The following is a 15,518-nucleotide window of genomic DNA, read 5'->3' as shown; positions in this document are numbered from 1 at the left end:
TATTACTTCAGACACACCATCAGCAAAACCATCCTGTTACCCAATCTTTTTTAAAAAAAAATTTACTGGAGTATAGTTGATTTACAATGTTGTGTTAGTTTCAGGTGTATAGCAAAAATGTTTTTAAACCTTTGAACACGGCCACATGAGCCCCAAAGTTTCTGAAAGCCCTGTTCTAAAGGAAGGAAAGCCATAGAGATCTGTGTTTGAAATGTGCCTTAACTTTACACATGAAAAGAAGAAAAGCAGAAATCTAAAGTACTTCATAAAGGAAAACCATTTCCAAAGAGAAAATTTAAAAATTATGGGTCACTCAAGGAAGGTCAGAGTGTGTATCCCATCATGGGTGGGCCAGGGAAGGGGGGTTTTAAGTCTTTCCTTGGGTAAAGTTATCTTTGATTAAGGCAGAAAAATGTGCTGTGAGACACAAATGGCTCACCCTCCAAGCCATTTACTCACCATATTCCAAGCAACTGCTGCTATAGTCCATCTGCTTTTGTCAGACCAAATGATTATGGCCACATCTATCTCAAACAGAAGGACTTGCTAAAAATAGAGGACATAACCCCTGATAGATGGTCGCCAGTTAGAATTTTGAGAAAGGGTACAATGCCTTCTTGCCTCAGTATTCTCTCCTTAAAGACCGAGAAAATGATGCCATTTTCATGGGACAATATTATATCCTAGATATGTTATCTCTTACTTTTAAAAAGTTAATTTGTTGCTTTTTTATAGGCACAGATGTGGGACCAAGGACTGTTGAGATAATCAGGGTAAGTCATTGATTTTTTTAATTTTTTTCTGATTTGTTTTAGATTTGCATAATATGTACATCTTCCCCTCAATGCAATGTATTGGATTATTAGTGTGCTCTTTTAAGTTACTGAAGTAAATAAATGGTCTGTATAACACAGACATACTTAGAAAAATAAAGCAAAGCACGTTCATGACCACTGTGAATTTTTTGGTGCATCCCATCCACTTCATTTTGTGTACCATGTTTAAGTTTTATAAAAACAAACAAAAAAAATGGTATCAATTAGACGTACTGTTGTAGCTTGCCTTTTTTACTTTACAGCATGGACTCTTAGTCATGCAAGTCAGTATTTTTTGACAGCATATGGCATGATTTTTGTCAGTTAACATAGTATTCCATCATATAAATGTGCTGTAATTTTTCTTAGCCAATGTCCTCTTATTAAACAAGTAGCATATTTCTCAACTTTTGCTATCTTTTATAGCAAAAGATACCTTTGTATTTTCTGTTTGGCTCATATCATGGGTGTTTTCTTTAGGATTATTTCTTAGAAATGAAATTGTTGGGTCAAAATCCACACTTGTTTTTCAAAGGCTTGTATACATAATGCTAAATTGCTCTCCGGAGAAGACTGTGTAGAATGCGTTTCAGTTCATAAAGTCATCAAGTCCTAATTTTCAGACTCCTGTGTGATATGCAGAGTGTTAGAAAGCACTTTTATTTTGCTCATGCTTATTATTAAATTTGGGATTCAAGAAGTAATGAAAAAAATTATGACTTTGTTGTATTCATAGTTCAGCTGTAGTAAAGTGATATCCAGCTTAACTGGGTTCTCTGGACTCAATTAGACTTATGTTTAAAGACACTTTACCATTTATTAGCTCTATGACCTGTGGCGAGTTACTTAAGCTCAGTTTGCTCATCTGTAGATTGGGCTTCTGACACCTCACAAGGTAAATCTTGTTGTTTGGATTAATGAGGTCATGCACACAATGTACTTAGCAGAGTACCTAGTTCATCATGAATGTCCAGGAAGTGGAATCCTTTGTCATTGGCTGCAACTTTGACTAAATCTGCCTGATTATTCCAAGTATCTTTCCACCAGAGTGGCAACTCAAATGTTCCTTGGATGGGGAAGTTAAAAGGTACCAATATGTGCATAATTATGGATAAATTAAAGAAACATCATAATGAATTTGAACATAACCAAATTATTCCATAAATTTCTCATTCCAAGATTTATAGCATATCATTTTCTGTTTTCTTAGTCATTTCAGCTGCTTGTTTTTACAGGCTTTTATAAAAAGGCCAGTTCCTACCCACCCTGTTTTTCTACATATAGTCAGAGCAGAAACTTTATAATGAAACGCATCTTGCCATTTGCATGTAGGGCTTTACTATTGATGCATTCAGATGCATATAGAAGCTGGGCACAAACTTTGGAAAACAGGGCGTTGAAGTTTTTTCTTGTATGGTTTTTTGGTCATTCTGTTCTTTTTCCTTTTTCCAACTTTACCGAGGTAAAATTGAAGCACACTGACCTATGTATATTTTTAAGTGATCAGGTAAAACTACAGAAGCCTTGCAACCCTGTAGGTCCTTTTTCCCAAACCACTCCCCTAACATGTATGTCCTTGTTATCATATCTTAACATGGGCTGCATAATTTGAGAGCCCTGCCAGACAATGGTATCATCTTGGCTTTAAACTGTCCTACATATTTGAAAGAACTTAAGAAAATTTGTCACATTTCCCTGGTTCTTTGCATGTCAAGTAACGGGGTTTTTCCGACCCTGCTAAATGTTATGCTATATAGACCCTGAAGAATGTTGTTTATGTTTTAGCAGTATCCACCCAGTTAGGCTCATATTGCAAGTTATGGTATGAGTGGTGGTTCAAATCTCAGTTCAGTTCCTGAGTGTGGGGCTGTCCCTCACGAGTGTGGCTTAGAGTTGAGCTTCAGAATTCTGTGGGTTCCCGGGATCCCTCTCTCTGACTCTTTCTACTCTAGTTTTCTTCCTTCATTCTCCAGCCACCAGGTCTCCTTTTCCTCTTTCCCCTGACCAGAAAGATGAGTTAACCTCAAAGTTTTAACAATTTGCACCAACTTTATGGGGGCTTCCCAGGTGGCACTAGAGGTAAAGAACCCACCTGCCAATGCAGGAGACACAGGAGACTCGGGTTCGATCCCGGGATTGGGAAGATCCCCTGGAGGAGGAAGTGGCAACCCACTCCAGTATTCTTGTCTGGAAAATTCCACGGACAGATAAGCCTGGCAGACTGCAGTCCATGGGGCTGCAAAGAGTTGGACACGACTGAGTAATTGAATACAACAACAGCCAATTTTATAGCCCCTTGACTTCAGGTCAAAGCTGTATGGAAAACAACTGGAAAATGTACCCTCTGCTATTGTTTCTCCAAATTTTAGCTCTCCACCACAATTTGAGTTTCTTTACTTTTCAGAAGCCTCAGGTAGTTGTTCTCTAAGTTTTGGCAAGAGGTCTTCATTTTAATCAGTAGGAGCGAGATGCCATAGGGTATGTATGCCACCACGTTGAAACTGGAACTTACCATTTGTTCTTTTAGTGATTTTTAAAATATTAACCCTGTGATATACATGTAAGAGAAACCTGGACAAAGGCCAGGGTCTCTTTAGCAGAGTCAGAATGAGCCAAACAGTCTCACCTAATGATCTTAGGGAACATTTTCAGCCACGTGTTGCTTCTCTCTCCAAACTCTGTAGTCACTGCAGTGGGCGTCCTTGAAGATCCTTTGTTCTAACTCGGTCCTGCAGCTCCTTCAGAGCCAAGTGTGTTTGTTCACACCCAGAAGAGCATGATATGTGCGGTAATTTAATCATAAACACCATATGAGGACACACTTGCCAAGTCTGCATCGAAATTGGCCACTGAACAGCGGTAGCATAGGGTTTGCTTTTTTCTTTCTTTCTTTTTTTTAAAATTTTTTACTCCTACTGTTGCATTTTACTGAGCTTTTTCTGTGGTCCAGGACTGTACTATATCACCTCATTTAATCTTCAGATCAACACTGTGAGGTAGGTGGTTTTCTTCCCACTTTATGAAGAGATGGAAGCTCTAAGAGGTTAAGGAACTTCCTAGGACACCACCTCCCATCCCCCTGTCCCAGCTAATTAAGTACTTCAGTTAATGAAGAGCTGAAACACTGGTCTTTCTGACTTCAAAAGCACTGAAGTTAATTCCTATGCTCACTTGACCTCCTGTGTCACAGAGGAATTTTGTTCAGCAACTCTCTGGGGACCATCAGGTTGTGACTCTTCGTTAAACATATAAGCATTGTTTTTCTTCTCTTTTTTAGGAGCCCAGTGATGCCCTCGGAATCAGCATTGCTGGAGGAAAAGGAAGTCCCTTAGGAGATATCCCAATATTTATTGCCATGATTCAGGCCAGTGGTGTGGCTGCACGGACACAGAAGCTTAAAGTAAACAGAGCGGGTGGGGAAGTGCTCACACCATGTGATGGGGTGGGGTGGGACAGGACGTGGTTGCCAGGGGCATTGGTGGGCAGTGGTTTAAACTGGAATTCCAGCAGCCATCAGAGACCCACACTGTGGGCAAAATGCATTGGCGACAGTTTGTACCTGAAATTCATTATGACCCTAAGCATATAAAAATATAGTTTATATCAAAGCTTCTCAGTGAAAGATGAAATTGCAGCTCATTTGCAAAGCTTCCCATATCATTTTTAGCACCACGTGCCACCTGAAATTGATTTTCACCTGAGAAAGATTTGACCTTAGAATCTTCCTTCCACCGAAAGCATCAACATTCTTATGATTTTTTTCCCCCATCACACCTTAATCTTAATTTAGGTGGAAAAAAATAAAGCAGAAAATATTTGGCTTCCTCATTAGAGCTTCATTGAACAGGTAATTTGTGCATCCCACTATTAGTAGCAAATGGATGTATGCAACACCACCATTGCCCCGGTACAAAAGTGGCCTGCCGGGCCTTTTAATAATCAAATCTGACCCCCTTCTTGTTTCTCTGATTGGTCTGTATTTGGGTGAAAGCCATAAAAATTCCTCATGCTTCTGGAGCATGCATACACAGTAGAAACACAGAATCTTCACAATAGCCACAAATGGGAAATATGACTTACAAAGAATTTTAAGCATTCTTCTCAAATTTAATTTTTCTTAATGATAGTGATTTTTCTCCCACTTTTGTACTTCCAGGTTGGAGATCGGATTGTCAGCATTAATGGACAACCTTTGGATGGGCTGTCTCACGCAGACGTGGTTAATCTGCTGAAGAACGCCTACGGGCGCATTATCCTGCAGGTATTGCGATCAATGGAACTCGCAGCTGGGAGAGGCAGATAAGTGGCGAGCAAAAACGATTGAGCGCCACTGGCAGGAGGCATCACCACCCAGCAGGGTGCTTGCTGATGTGAATTATGAAGGTTGAAAGCAAGAAATTATTATTTTTATTCAGAAATTCTTTAATGCCACCCATACAGGCAGTGAGCATGATTATATGAAAGCATAACAAGGGGAGAAAAATTACTCTTTGCTTCACATGATAAATCAACAAGGCTTTTAGCTTCTGGTGTTCTTTTGTAAATCAGAGTTTGCATGGAATAGGAAATGATTTCTTTTCTTATACCCCAAAACTGCGTCTGAACTGTCCAAGCGCTGTTTTCTTCCAGTCCTTTAAAGGACAGGAAAAGTAACAGTGCTTTTTTCCTGTAGCATAAATGATTGCCAGCACTGCTAAATACTACATAGTAGTCATCAACTAAGGCAGACAATCATATTTCAGCTGTGGTCCCCAAGAGTATTCTCCAGAGGCACAGGGAAATATACCAGGAAGTAGAAACAAGGTGTGCTCTTAGTCACCCCTCCTTCTCTTTCAGCACTCCGAGTATCTCTGAGATTGATGTCATGCACTGAGCTAGAGCAGCGACTGGCAGCCAGTTTCATTACCGAGCTCCCCCAGAATCTATGATTATAAACACCATCCTTCTGCAGGGGTAATATTAAATGGTCTATAGGTAAAAAGAATAAAACTCACCATTTAGTATCTCAGAGAAAGGGCTAGCCAGCCCCTCTAATCATTCTAGTCTTTAATAAGTTCGAATTGAAAAACCATTACTTTGGGGAGGAACAATTTATGGTGCTTAAGTCTCACCATCTCAGAGGTCTAAGTCAAAAGTGCCAAAACAGACATTTAACCAAAGTCGGTGGCTTTCAACACATGGAAGGGAGTTGTAAAAGACTGCCAGGGGTTTCCAGGGAGTTTATGTGATAGGCAACGTATTATTCAATGATCTGGGTCCCCAAGTTTCTGTTGAACACAAATGGAAACTGAGTGGACTGGGTGTAGAGTCCCAGAGACGGCTTCCTCATGTCCTCATCCTCAGGGGTTACCTGTCATTTCACCTTCCACCCCTCAGTCTTCCTCAGAGCCTGCAAATCCTGGCTTTTTCTTGTTTCCAGCTCTTGCCTTTCCTTCGAGTTATGCTGACCCCTAGAGGCCATGCAAGTGCAACTCTTCAATCACAGAGCTGTGGCCCATTAGTTATACAGGATTTTACCAGGAAGTTGTTTCAAAGGATAACTATGTACAGGAGGGGGTTGGGGTGGGAGGAGGGAGTGGGGAAAGTGTTTCCCTTAGTGGAATCTAGTATTATTGACGTTGTTATTTTCCAGCGTAATTTATTCACTTCCATCTTCTTCACAAAGAAACGGGAAGGCACAATGTGAAAGTATGACATTCACCATGTAAAGTTCCTTAAGTGGAGATGAGCACATGGTCTCCCTGTGCAGAATTTAATGCTCCATTCAGCCAAATTGCCACTATTAACATACTTCTGAAGGGATTCCTTATTTTTCCTATTTCTGCATTTTAAGAAAATGACTTTTGGTTTCAAAGCGTTCTCTTGCGTTAATTACATTAGATGGTGGTGTTATTTGTCTAACAGGTGCTGTTAAAAACGTAATAGAATCCTTTGGGATTTTGACGGTTGTGATCTACTCAACTCTGTATGTGTATGTGTGTGGGTATGGGGCATACGTGCTGCTAAAAGCTTTAGAGACAGAACTCGGGAAATTCTTACATCTTGTGTCAGACGCCTTTCAGTTGCATAGTCGTATTCACTTTAATTGAAACACTGTGCATGGAGTGGTACCAGCAATACATTATCACAGCTGACTTGTCAGTAGGTGATTATTTTCATGATCAGGTGAGCCAGCCCAGTGGCAGAGCAGTAGGAAGGTCAGATAATTGTGTCTGATGTTGTGGAAAATACTTCTTGTTGGTGCACATGCAAAGCGATCAGCAACTGCTGATGGCACAGGGAAGATTAGATCTGGGTCAGCAGACCACGGGGTGGAGAAGGGGAAGAGAGTGGAGGAGACCACCAACACTTCTGGAAGCTTCTTCCTGTAGTTTAAATTGCTAGTGCTAGGTATAGTAAAGAAGCAGCTATTCCTGCCCTTGAAGTCTGATGGTATCTTATTGTCAAATAAAAATTGGTCAGTGGGAATTGATTTGGATGTAGGGATCATTTTAAATATTCTCAACTATATTTGGAGGTAGAGTTTGCCTGGATTTGCCTGGTTTTGAAAGTTTGCCTGGTTTAGCACTTTTGTCTATGAATTACCATCCAACCTTTTTTGGACAAAGCCAGATAACCCAGACTCTTATACAAATTTTTGTTTTTACCTCTTTCTTTGAGAACGCAGAGGATAAAATGAGTGTATCAGGGATTTTTGTCACTACAGGAGCCTGTGGGGCTTTCTCTGGATCCAGACCTTTTAGCGTATAGAATGTGGATTAAGGCAGCAGTAACTAAACTAGGAAATACAGGAAGGGTATGTTGGGAGAGAAGAGAACGTTGTGTTTGGAGGCACTCAAGGTAGAGATATCCAGCAGACAGAGGAAGTGTGCTACCAAAGCTTGGGAAGACTTCAGTGCTGGAAATGGGATAAACATGGCCATCCACAACTTCTTGGGGTTGACATTCCCACTGCCTGACACATACTTCATAGGTATTGGCTGAATAAATGAAACAGTAGAGACAAACACAGAGAATAAGACTTGAAATCAGTAACAACGATGGACAGCAGGAGAAGGAATTTCTTGGCCAACCTAATAGCTTATGCTTTTCTCTTTGAAAGCTTTAGAATGTAGTGTACAGGTATTTTTCTTCTTTTATTTAACTTGTTCACTTATTAATAGACCTTAAGTTAAATTTACTTCATTTCTTGTTTTTTCTCTCTTTCTGTTTCTCTTTTTTCAGTTCCTCGATGTTGGACGCTGGATCTCCTGAATTAATCCTGTGTCTTATTTTTTCTGTTTCATTTTCAGTCTAGGGCTCCCAAGAGAAGTCACTGTTTTCTCTATATTATCTTGAGCATGGCATGTCTCTCCTAACCAGCAGTTGGGCCCTTTTACATCAGTTTTTGTTTGTATGTGTTCTGGAAGATGCCCTCAAGGACCTCCCAGACACACGCTTATTAATCCCCCTGACTTCTGACTCTCTTCTGCTCCCTGAGAAAATTAGGATATACTCCAACAAAAGAAGAAAGTAAGAGAGAGGGAAGCCAGGGGATCTAAAGCTGAGGAACAGTGAAGTCCTAGGACAGCTATGCAGCAGGCAGAGAGAACAGTTTATCCAAATTGAAGCAGGAGGACCAGAAGACTCTAAGAGAGATTCCTCTGAATTAAAGAGGGAAAAAAGAGGGACAGATGGATTACCTTGTATATTTAACTGCATTGGAGGTTTAAGGTCAGGTGGAAAGTTTGGGGCTGAATTATTATAATATGTAAAAAATTAAACAAAATGAGATTTATTATTAACCTTGAGGACAATAAACTTGTACCAAAGAAAGGGGGAGAGAAATGTAAACATACAACAGTAGTTGGCTCAATATGAATAACATTTACGTAAGTCATAATAAAACCCACAGAATGAAACATCATGATGCATGAAATATTAGTAGCATGACAGTTTGAGATGTATTCATAGGAAAATATGAGAGTTAAATCTTTGGAGTTGAAATAAGATTGTTGGAAATTGTTAAAACTACAAAGATTTAAGTATTTAACACATATAAAGAAACACAGGAAACAAGTAGAACTTAAAAATATAAAAGGTAAGTGTAAGATTTTGGCAAGCTAAATTTTCATCTGTTGGAATAAGTAGTCTATAGATGTGACTGAGTAGTCTATAGATGTGATCAAGATGATAAAGTTCAAAGTAGTCTTATAAAGTATATTATTTAGCTTATATCTCTAGAATTGAAAAGAGAAATATTCAGTATGTCTCTAGGGAATAAGAGTGTTGAATTTTTTATCATGTACTATATTACTTAATTTTAAATCATGTGCACACAAAAGGAAATATCCTAGAAAATTCCAGGAGTTAAGAATACAGGTCCTAGACCCTAAAGGAGAAAAGAATTTTAAGAACACGGCACTTACAATGAGACAAAAGTAAATAAAACTGTGGGAAGGCAGCTGTCAGATCAATCACTGGCAATCTTTAAAATAATTGATTTCTCCCTTTCAAAGTTGGTGGCAAGTCAGTAGAATGCAAGGGACTAGTTGGGAGCAAAGGACATAGGAAAAAAGATGGAGGTAATGTTATTTCTAAAAAAGAGGGTAAGAAGTGTTTCACAGCATTTGAGTCTGATGGCTTTCCTTTGAGGATAATCATTTTCTATGAATGAATAAAGAAGTGATTTTGACATTTGAGAAAAGCACTTCTCAAACTTCAGCATGCTCCAGGATCATCTGGAGGGCTTGTTAAACAGATGCATTGCTGGGTCCCACTCCCAGAGCTTCTGATTCTGTTGGACTGGGGTGGATCCACAAATTTCCCTTTATAACAAGCCGCCAGGTGTTGCTGATGCTTCTAGTTCAGAGAGCAATCTGAAACCCACTGGGTAGTGCATGCTTTAGAGATGAGCAAAGATTTGCACTGCTCTTTTCTCTATATGGGTATTCTCTGGAATACCCATCTCAACCTACCAGTATCCCCTCTTTATAAAGGTACATGTGAGTAGTTCTTAACCTTGATTGCCCAATCAAATTGCTGACTCTAGTATCAGTTCCTGGGTCTCACCCCATGGAATTTGGTCTGGGATGTGGCTTGAACATTGGAATATTTTAAAGCTTCCCACATGATTTATTATGTAGCCAGGGTTAAGACCAGCTATCTGTGAGGGTTCCTTATGGGTAGAAAGCCAAGTGGTGCCAGAAAGGGGGTGATAAACTTCAGGAAACGGACCAAGAGCTACCGGTTTGAAAAGTTGAAGTGATGACCTCAGGTAAGTTCTGTAGGACATGTAAGTTTTAGTGTCAGAAAGTTGAGTATTTTTGAATACTTCAAAAATACTTCTTCAGCTTCCTCTAGGAAACTGGATCATTTCTCCTTTCTTCCAAGGTTTCTGTGAGAATTAAATGAGGTGTAGCATTTAATAAAAATAGTGGATTATAAGTGTTAAGCATTCAATAAAGTGGAAAGTGAAAGTGTTGGTCTCTCAGTCATGTCTGACTCTTGGCGACCCCATGGACTGTAGCCCTCCTGGCTCTTCTGTCCATGGTATTCCTCAGACAAGAATACTGGAATGGGTTGCCTTTTCCTCCTCCAGTGGATCTTCCCAAACCAGGGATTGTACTGGGGTCTTCTGCATTGGCAGGCAGATTCTTTACTGTCTGAGCTACCAGGGAAGTGTTAAATAAGTGATTCTTTATTGCTGTCTGTCTGTCATTGCTTCCCAGGTGGCCCTAGTGGTAAAGAACTCATCTGCCAGTGCAGGAGACATACGAGATGTGGGTTTGATCCCTGGGCTGGGAAGATCCCCTGGAGGAGGAATGGCGCTCCAGTATTCTTGCCTGGAGAATCTCATGGACAGAGGAGCCTGGTGGGCTACAGTCCATGGAATCACAAAGAGTCTGACATGACAGAAGCAACATAACACACACGTTATTACTCTCATTTTAATAACATTGTCTTGAAGTCAGAGGAGGCTAAAATTCCTCTTAAAATCCTGGAAGTGTGGTGGTTTTCTAGGTGGCATTTGAGATGTGTGCCATCAGATGGTGATGTGGCCAAGTCACTTTGCTTCTTCTTACTTCATTTTTGTGTTCCCTGGTGGCTCAGAGGGTAAAGCGTCTGCTGCAATGCAGGAGACCCAGGTTTAATCCCTGGGTTGGGAAGATCCCCTGGAGAAGGAAATGGCAACCCACTCCAGTACTCTTGCCTGGAAAATCCCATGGACAGAGGAGCCTGGCAGGCTTATAGTCCATGAGGTTGCAAAGAGTTGGACACGATTGAGCAACTTCACTTTCACTCCATTCCAAACTTAAAACATTTCACACTTCAGACCATGTTTTTAAAACAAATACATTAAAATCAGTGTATTCTGATGTTACTAGAATCAGTGTCACTAGATTCTAAATAAAAGCTTTAATCAGATGGGCTTTCTACTCTATTAAGTTACACCAAATGCCAGGCATGGGACAAAGCAAGCTCATTTTGATTGTTCTGTAATGTGCCCTCATCTTAAGATGCCAACTTTCTCAGGGGTCACCTTAACCTGACAGTCTTTCTCTCTGTCTCTAGTGTATTTGTACTGTGGATCTAGGATGCAAGTTGGGCATGAGTGTGGAGTTTGTACAAGATTTTGTTGTTGTTGTTTAATTGCTAAGCTGTGCCTAACTCTTTTGTGACCCCATGGACTACAGTCTACCAGGCTCCTCTGTCCATGGGATTTCCCAAGCAAGAATACTGAAGTGGGTTGCCCTTTCCTACTCGAGGGAATCTTCCCAACCTAGGGATCAAACCTGTGTCTCCTGCATTGCAGGAGGATCCTTTGCCACTGAGCCACCAGGGAAGCTCATTGTAAGATTTGGGTCCTAACAGATATAAGGCTAATCTCATTCCTTTACAAGATCAGCAAGTCAGGAAAGTTCTAGGCAAGAAGCTCAAGCTTTTATGCATTGTAATGTCCTGGATGTACATTTGATGCAATGTAAATACTTAGCTGGAAAATATTTTCACTTCTCAATTCTTCAAAACATAATCCACCCCAAACCTGTTTTTGAGCAAAGGTACTTATCCTAGGGTCTATGCAATAAAGACTTGTGTTTTATTATTCAATTAGAAAATGTACCAACATACATGGCTCTGATATAGAACATACAATTTCGATTGAAGTTTTGTTTTTAACAAAAAAATTAAATGTCACAAGGACCTAAATAAGGCACGAAGAGAGCATATCAGAACAGATACCTTCCTAAGGTCAAGGTTTAAGGAGACAAAAATCTAAGGAGATAAATATTGAAGGAGAAATGCTCTGGGAGGGGGAAATTCATTTGGAGGGGGAAACATGGAGTGAGGAGTTGGGGCAGTTGGAGGGGGAAACACGGAGTGAGGGGTTGGAGCAGTTGGAGGGGGAAACACGGAGTGAGGGGAGAATTCATTTGGAGGGGGGAACACGCTTATTGGTTCTTCCTCTTCCAGGGATTCACGGGTCTCTCTTTGTTCCATAAGTTGAAAGGATAAGGCCTCTTCCCCATCCTTCATTTCACACATCTTGCCCTCGAGTGGAGTGACTACCTCCTCCTCTTTCCTTTCGCAAGTCTCGCCCTCCTCAGGTGAAGTGATTTCCTCTTCCTCTTCCTCCAAATCAGTATTCTGCCCTCCTGAGGTAGGGAAGCTTCCTTTTCTTCTTTCAAGTCCATGGTCTCCCTCTCCTCAGGGGAAGAGACATCCTCCTCCTCCTCCTTTGGGTCAGTGGTCTCCCTCTGCTCAGGTAGACATTTACTGAATGTTTGACCCTAACACGGTTGCGGAGATACAAGAAAACAAAGTACTTTCATTAAGCATCTGGTAAGTCTAAGCTGGTGAACCCACAGAGCAGCTTAGGACACTATTAATTTAATACATGTATCCCCATCACCCAGCAGTTCCATATCTAGTTCTCCATCTTAAAGAGCCTCTCTTGGGATGCTTATCACAGCACCATGTGCAACAATGGGGAAGAACAGAGACTTAGAGGACTTGCAGGTTTTGAACCAGGTTAATGACTGTGAGAAGGAAATGGCAACCCACTCCAGTATTCTTGCCTGGAAAATCCCATGGACAGAGGAGCCTGGTAGGCTGCAGTCCATGGGGTCGGTAAAATTCGGGCACGACTGAATGACTTCACTTCACTAATGACTGTGAAGGGTAAGTGGGAGCAAAGAGCACATCTGCCTCCTCAGGGCCCCTGGGGGCCTGAGGGATGAGGGGAAGGGTTGCTGAGCTGAGTGATGTAAAAGGGCCAGACCATAGGTTGTGGGTCCTACAAGTTGGAGCTCGCCCTCGCCAGGTCCAAGGACTCCAGGCACCACGGCTCTTTCAGGTTGCACAGACCTTAGACCTCATCACCTCAGGACCCAGAAGCCTCTCTGCCTTACCCCAGAATCCCTGTCCATCCCCCACCCCCTCTCCACTTAGAATGTCCATGTCTGCCTTGGACACCAGGTGACAGCAGCGGCAAGCCTGCTTGCTGCAGGGTGAGGAACACATTTGCTGTCCTCGGAATCTACCATGGAAGTTCACGCCCAGTAGTTCAAGATTTACTTTAAACAACAACCAAAAAAAGACCAAAATTCCTGTTAGCCTGTTTGCCTCCCCCTTCCTCACAAGTTAAACACACAAATTAAGCCGTCTTCCAGTCTTACCTCCATGCCTGGTCCCTGGTCTTGCTGGGCGAAGAGCACTTCAGACAGCAGGGCTGAACCAAGACGTCTTTGTCTCCTCAAACTTGTATCTAGCTGAGCATACCTTTCCAAGATCAGATTATCTCCTTCTTCAAGTCTGGGAGACCAATCAACTCTTAAGACCAAGATTGTTGATATAGATGCCTTGGGGCTATCAAGTCATTCTGGGGATGATGGGTTTATCTGTTTGTTTCTCTGCAAAAGACCAAACTATCAGTGAAAATCCTTCCTATTTCCTATCCAGCCCCTTGTATTCCACTTCTGAAAAATAGGCAGGAGCTGGGGGATCCTAAGTTGCTCCTAGGATTTAATATTATCAGTTGTTGAGAGGCCCTTTTATTTCAGGGTAGGGATCAAGGAGAGGCCTTACCACCCAGTAAGATGGTGCTGCCAAATGTTTTTGTATTTTCTAGCTAGATAAAATATTTAACTTTTACCCAAATAGAACTATGACTTCGGTTTCACAGTTTATATGGGCTCCTGAAAGTTTATTAAAGTTCAAAAGCTTTCTTCCTAGAATATCCATGGAGTGTGTATTTCCTACATCCCAAACCCTCTCCATGTAGTACTGTGGGGGAAGGGTGTATCTTTCCCTCCTGTTGCTGAGCACCCACTGTGAAGTTCAGCTCTGCTTCCAGCTGCTTGTTTGACTCTCTGCACTTCACTCTTCCTGGCTCCGTGTGTAGACCCTACTTCATTATATGCAGAATGAGGCATATCTCCTGGTGTGAGGGTCTAAGACCAGGTCTGTACCCTTTCACCAGGTGATTTGCCTGACACCACATGGGCTTCCAGGTGACACTAGTGGTAAAGAACCCACTTGCCAACGCAGGAGACATAAGAGACGCAGGTTCGATCCCTGGGTCCTAAAGATGCCCTGGAGGAGAGCATGGCAACCCACTACAGTATGCTTGCCTGGAGAATCCCATGGACAGAGGAGCCTGGTGGGCTACCATCCACGGGGTCACAAAAGAATCAGACATGACTTAGCAACTAAACAACAACTACAACATAGGAATCCCCTTCACCATATCCTAAATCCATAGAGTTTGAGTCTCTACTTGAGTGCTTGCTTTGTGGGGGCTCATGTCCTAACCAGCTGAGCCTTTCCTTTCTGTAACTGCCTTAGTTGATAGAATTTTTTCTTCTTAAAAAGACCCCAAACCAATTTCACTGTGTTCTGTGGAAATTCAGAAAATTGAACCCCATCTGCTGTATTCCTTAAGAAGGTTTTCAGTTCAGTTCAGTTGCTCATTTGTATCTGACTCTTTGCGACCCATGAATCACAACACGACAGGCCTCCCTGTCCATCACCAACTCCCAGAGTTTACTCAAACATCACCATTGAGTCGGTGATGCCATCCAACCATCTCATCCTCTGTTGTCCCCTTCTCCTGCCTTCAATCTTTCCCAGCATCAGGGTCTTTTCCAATGAGTCAGTTCTTTGGATCAGGTAGCCAAAGTATTGCAGTTTCAGTTTCAGCATCAGTCCTTCCAATGAATATTCAAGACTGATTTCCTTTAGGATGGACTGGCTGGAAAGACTGTTAACAATCATACAAATATGTATTAATATCATGACAATTTGTGAGGAATATTCAGAGTGCTACAGAGAGGAAAACAGGAAAAATTAAACATAGGTAATCAAAGAAGGTTGGTATAATGGAAGTGACATTTAAACTGATGCCAGGCCAACTGGTTTGGCTTCAGGGGCCAAACCAGGTTGGGCGGGGGGGTGGGGAAGGACTCCAGGCAGAAAGAACTGGAATGTGGGGAGGAGGGGTTGATATAGATGGGATTAGAGGAGTAATTCTGGAAAGGACACTTGTATAATTAGGGAGTCTTAATGTTATTCCAGGTACAAAGAGAGACCACTGAAAGGATTTAAGCAGGGGAGGGTCATTATCCATTTTATATTTCAAACAATAACTGGCTCTTGTGTAGAAGAGAGTAAGTGGGGATTCCAGGTAAAAGGCAACCAATGATGGTGGATTGAATTAGGATG

At 41.5% G+C, this 15,518-nt stretch overlaps 1 protein-coding gene across 4 annotated transcripts in view; it reads left to right on the top strand.

Moving 5' to 3' along the window:
* The window catches only part of PATJ (PATJ crumbs cell polarity complex component), a 387,741-nt gene that overhangs the window by 346,307 nt on the left and 25,916 nt on the right, over window positions 1-15,518 (top strand). For all 4 annotated transcript variants that reach the window (XM_070367927.1, XM_070367930.1, XM_070367929.1 and 1 more), the window contains exons 40-42: window positions 736-773; window positions 4,093-4,215; window positions 4,972-5,076. In XM_070367927.1, coding sequence (XP_070224028.1) covers window positions 736-773; window positions 4,093-4,215; window positions 4,972-5,076 — 266 coding nt within the window. The remainder of the gene's footprint in view (window positions 1-735; window positions 774-4,092; window positions 4,216-4,971; window positions 5,077-15,518) is intronic.

This window comes from Bos mutus, chromosome 3 (assembly GCF_027580195.1).
Source record: "Bos mutus isolate GX-2022 chromosome 3, NWIPB_WYAK_1.1, whole genome shotgun sequence".
Taxonomy (NCBI): domain Eukaryota; kingdom Metazoa; phylum Chordata; class Mammalia; order Artiodactyla; family Bovidae; genus Bos; species Bos mutus.
Note: the sequence above shows the minus strand (reverse complement) of the source record. Positions and strands in the feature narration are given on the sequence as shown.